Genomic DNA, 4946 nt, shown 5'->3' on the forward strand with positions numbered 1-4946 from the left:
GCGAGATATATAAATTATCTTTTAAGTGTCTAAAGTATCCCTACGTTTGATCACCGACCTCTAAAAAAAGGATAGTTTGATTAAGAGACAATATATATTTTTGCTTTTCACTTTCTCTCATGTATTAAGAAGTTTTTTGCGTTCTAAGACTAAGAGATAACGAAATAACACTATTGTGCATGTCTAACATGCTCCTCTGCTCCATGCTCCAAAACAATTTCGTACATATTCTATCTATGAGCTTTTCCTTGCCTCCGAAATCTTCCGTTTCCCTATCCAAATCCAACCCAACCCAAAGCATACGCCCCCCACCGTGCGCCCCCAAAAAAAACTTCCTCCAAAACCCTAAACTCGCCCGAACCCGGCGTCAAAAAAAAAAAAAAAAAAAAAACTCTCCCGAACCCCGAACCGGGCACACCTCTCTTCAACCCGGCCGCCCCTAGTCCCCTGCAGTCCACCCATGGCGGCGGCGAGCCAGAGCGATGCGCACCGGCGGGAGCCCAAGCACCGCCGCCCCATGTGCGGCGTCTGCACGAAGCCCCTCCGCCTTTGCCTCTGCGGCCGCTTCCGCTCCCCGCCGGTGGACACCGCCGTCGGCGTCACCGTGCTGCAGCACGCGATGGAGGCCCACCACCCGCTCAACTCCACCCGCGTCGCCCGCCTCGGCCTCCGCAACCTCGCCATCGCCCAGGTCACCGACGTCAACAACCGCGCCCGCTTCCTCCTCACCACGCTCGGAGCCGGCTGCGGCGATCTTGGAGGCGGAGGAGCCGGTCCTGTTGCCGCCCGTGCTGGAAATGATGGCCGTTCCGATGGGCCTAGGGAGGTTGACATGCAGAACGGCGATGCTGTAGCATTGCGCCGTGATGTAATTTGTGGCCAATCTGATGAAAAAGTCGGTGCGAAATGTGCTTTTGAGAAGACATCGCCCAATGCTTGTGGTAATCCTGGGAACGTCCGTGCTGAGATTTTCTGTGATTTAATTGGAGAGGTTGATTCTCTTGAATTTGGCCACCACTGTGGTGAAAGTTTTGGATTCGAGACGATGACGAATGATGTGCAACCTGCTGATTTTGAAAGGCCAAGCTCTGAAACAAAGCAGATAGGAACTTGTGCTGTTAATGTCGTTAACGGTGAAAGCAATCACAGAAGAGAGACGGGTTTGACATATAAGGTAAAGGGTAATTCGGCCCATCCTGTATTAGCAAATGGCTTGGAAGCTCATGGGATAATCCGCCATTGTAATGGCATAAGCAAAGAAGGTGAAGTTGCTGCTGCTGTTGGGCAAGATTGGACCATGAAAAACATGGATAAGTGCACTATCGCATACACAGAGAAGGAACTCAGGATCGACATTGAGTGTGGTGTGAAGCCAAAAATCAGATGGTTATCAAGAGGTCCACTTGGTCAAGCAGCTGTCTTGAATGGTTTTGTTGTCACGAAGATACAAACGAAGAAATCAAAACTCACTGGAGAAGTAACAGAGTTTGAGGAATTCTCAATCACCATACCGCCCAAATCAGCTCTGCTATTTCCATGCCAGTGGGCAATCAGCATTGATGCTTCAGATTGTCAGGTACAACATTTGATTGTGTTGGATGGCACTTGGGCAAAGGCACAAAGGATGTACCATGAGAATCCATGGTTACAACTTCTACCACACGTGAAGCTAGAATCAGATAGGGTTAGCTTGTATAGTGAGGTGAGGCAAGAACCAAAGGCTGGGTGCTTGTCTACCATTGAGAGCATAGTTGTTGCCATGAAGAAATTGGGAGAGCATACGAAGGGATTGGATGATCTCCTGGATGTTTTTGAGTCAATGATTGCTGATCAGCGGCGATGCAAGGATGAAAATGTGAAACAAAAACTGAAGTCCCAGTCATGAAACCATGTCGTCAGTTTGTTGTCTAATTTCTTATGACCTCTGGATGCATTTTTCAGTTCAGATGACATCTATTCACTATTTCATACCAGAAATTTTTTATTGGCTAAAAGTACATAGCAGATGGTGTTTTTTAAGTTTTATCGCCATTTCCTGGATTGTAGTGGCAGGGCAGACATGATTCCAGGGTACACCTTGTTCTCAGATCAAATATAATTCTTTTCTCATTACTGCCAAGCTGGCATACACATCTGTTTTGTATTAGATATGGACCTATGGTACTCTTTGAATAGGACGAGTTCCTATCTGCTTTGTTATTCTCCCGTTTAGCTTCTGTTTGGTACAACCTGCATTGCTTCTGTTTTTATTCTCCTGTTCTGTCAAAAAATCACTTCCAAGTGCTGCTAAAGTTTAGCTGCTTACAGTAAATTAGTTAGTCGACCACCATTGATCATGAACCAGTTAAGATTTTCTTGCCTTCTCCAATGTTCCATGCATTTGGAGTTTGGTACCAAAAAAAAAATTCAAAAACTGAGTTGCTAGGAAATATTTCTTTTGCCATTAAGGACTGTCATATTCTTCTTTCTGCCATTGAAATTCCGCACATCGCGTTTCTTCAATTCTCAGTCTATTTATGTCATTTTGACTCTGCCGAAACAAGAGGAGTTTTGATGGGAGGATGGCACGAATGAGAAGCGTAAACTATAGCTTTTCATGTTTTGATCCTGCACATAGTCATAAACTGCAAAACAGAATAGAGTTCCTACGGAACGGTGTGAGAAACGAATAGAGAGCGTATTCAAATCAAGCAAGGGGCTCAAGTGAAAGTTTTCACTTTATTCAGTTTGAAAGTCTTACTTCGCTTTTGAAAGGTTCAATTTTTAATCACTGGAAGTTGAATTTGTTACTTGAAATCTGAAAATTCCGAGTTCGGATCTTCGATTGAGAGCTGAAGTAATCACGCAAAAGCCTCGATTTGGAAGTACAAGTTCAAAATCAAAATCTTTTGAATGTTCCAAATGAAAGCTCAAACTGAAGGTTAAAAGTTTCATTTTTGTCAACTTGAATATTCCTGGTAAGTGCAGATGGAAAGTTTTTCAGATGGTAGTAGCCCTACACCAGCCGGTGGAACTTTTTTTTTTGAGAATTATAATATTTTTAATTCATAGGCATAGTACAGATATTGGTTACAGATCATCCCATTGACATGATTGCAGTGCTAATTGCACCGGGCAACGTTGCGAATGAGCTAAAGCTTCACAGGAAAATAAACAGGGCGTTTGCATGTTTGCCTATCTCGCCCGTTTAGCTAATTTGTCTGCTACTTTTTTTGACTTCTGGGGATTTTGATGATGGAATGTTGTATGCCTTTGATTGTAGCGTTGAACTCCATCAGCATTGGTCTGAACGGCCACAAGCAACGGACGCCCGTGGAGTAGTCATCTTGCTGCCTTGCCTGCTTACAAGAAGCCGTCGGTTTGATGCATGAGTAGACTGCAAGGAAGCCATCTCGAGTTCTTGGTTCCTATGAGAATATGAAAATTGACAGGTCAATTATGATCCATGAATGATGAGCGTTTTTAGAACGTCTCAATGGGAAGTGGCAGCGATGGCGATATATGTCAAAATGGTTAGTTAAATGTGCCATCTTTTACTACCCTATTTCAAAATATTTGACACTTGTGACTTTCAAGTTCCAATTTTGACCATCAATTTTAAACCAATACACATGCGTACACTTATAAGTATATAACATTTTAAAGCGTCTTTAATGAAAAAACTAACAATACTATTTCCACATTACCTAACTTAATATTTTAAAAATTATTGTTTGTCAAAGCTTGAACGAAAAAGTCAAAGCTGCTGACTATTATGAAAGGAAGGCATGCAGTACCATTCAACCGTTCTCCCGCCACTTTGGGCCTTGAAGATTTTCTCGTGCTTCTAGATGTCTTGCCACTTTGATATAAAGCATCTTATGTCAAGTTGTTTTTTTTCCCAGACAGTATAGTTGTAGAAACGACCCCACAAGTTTGTGCTTTTGCATCTCTTTAAAATAACAGTCATGGTAAAATCTCGACTTATTCAAATTGCAACTCCTAAGCACACCAAACAAACAAAAAATGCAAATGAAGTGAGTCAAAATTCAAACTTAGATTACTATTTTGTATTTTCCATGCTTCAATTAGTTATAAGAAAACTTTGAGGATTAGCAACCAGAGCAGGGGCGACGCTAGAACCAAAATGACAGTGCACACAATTAGGTCATTTTAGGGTTGATAATTTTGAGTTAAAAGGGTGCATATATGGTCGGAATGAACTAGGTGCAACTAAATTTTTTATTTCACCCCGGTGCACACGCACCCCTAGCCTGATGTGGTTCGCCCCTGAACAAGAGCTCATGGGGTGAAATTTTATCAGCAATCTAAGGATTAATGAGCGATTATAGAACGTCCTAATGGCAATTGGCAACGATGGAGGGATAAATGTCAAAGTGGTTAAGTATCTCCTCCTGAAAAAAGAGCAACTGTGTTAAAAGCATGTTTGCTAACATGCATGAGGGCACAAACTGTGTTAGAAGTCACAGCGCATGCATCTTCACATGCTATATATCATCTCTGTCGTTCAGTCTTGTCTCCCATGACCTGAACAATTTCAGGTCCTCGAAAAAATTGCAGTGCCTTCTAGACATGTCCTACAACCGTGATATGAGGTAGCCCTATACAAGGAGCCTTTTCTCGAATGGGACAATTAGTTGCAATAATAAAAGCTTCAAGGATAATCCCTCTAAGTTGCTAGAAATTGGACTCAAAATGTGGCCATTAGCCACATGACATGGTTGCTACACGATCCCTCTTAATGCATACCAGTGCAAGACAATTGGTATGGACCCCTATCTATTTACCCTTTTATGCAAAACGTTGATTTGTCATCCTCATCGCAGGGTGTTGGCATCGAGCGTGGGACCCACTTTCTAAATAAAAAAACCAAACGAATCTTTCGCCTTCTTCCTCCTCCAACATTTCTCAGATTTTTTTTTTAGCCTTTTAAATTAATATTTTAA

The 4946-nt window shown here is 42.4% G+C and overlaps 1 protein-coding gene across 1 annotated transcript; it reads left to right on the top strand.

The window, feature by feature from the left end:
* The first annotated feature begins 369 nt into the window (after positions 1–369).
* Positions 370–2767, top strand: LOC133912798 (uncharacterized). Its single transcript, XM_062355710.1, has one exon. The coding sequence runs from the start codon at positions 461–463 to the stop codon at positions 1883–1885; it is 1425 nt and encodes a 474-aa protein (XP_062211694.1). The 5' UTR covers positions 370–460; the 3' UTR covers positions 1886–2767.
* The last annotated feature ends 2179 nt before the right edge of the window (positions 2768–4946 follow it).

This window comes from Phragmites australis, chromosome 3 (assembly GCF_958298935.1).
Source record: "Phragmites australis chromosome 3, lpPhrAust1.1, whole genome shotgun sequence".
In the NCBI taxonomy this organism is placed as follows: domain Eukaryota; kingdom Viridiplantae; phylum Streptophyta; class Magnoliopsida; order Poales; family Poaceae; genus Phragmites; species Phragmites australis.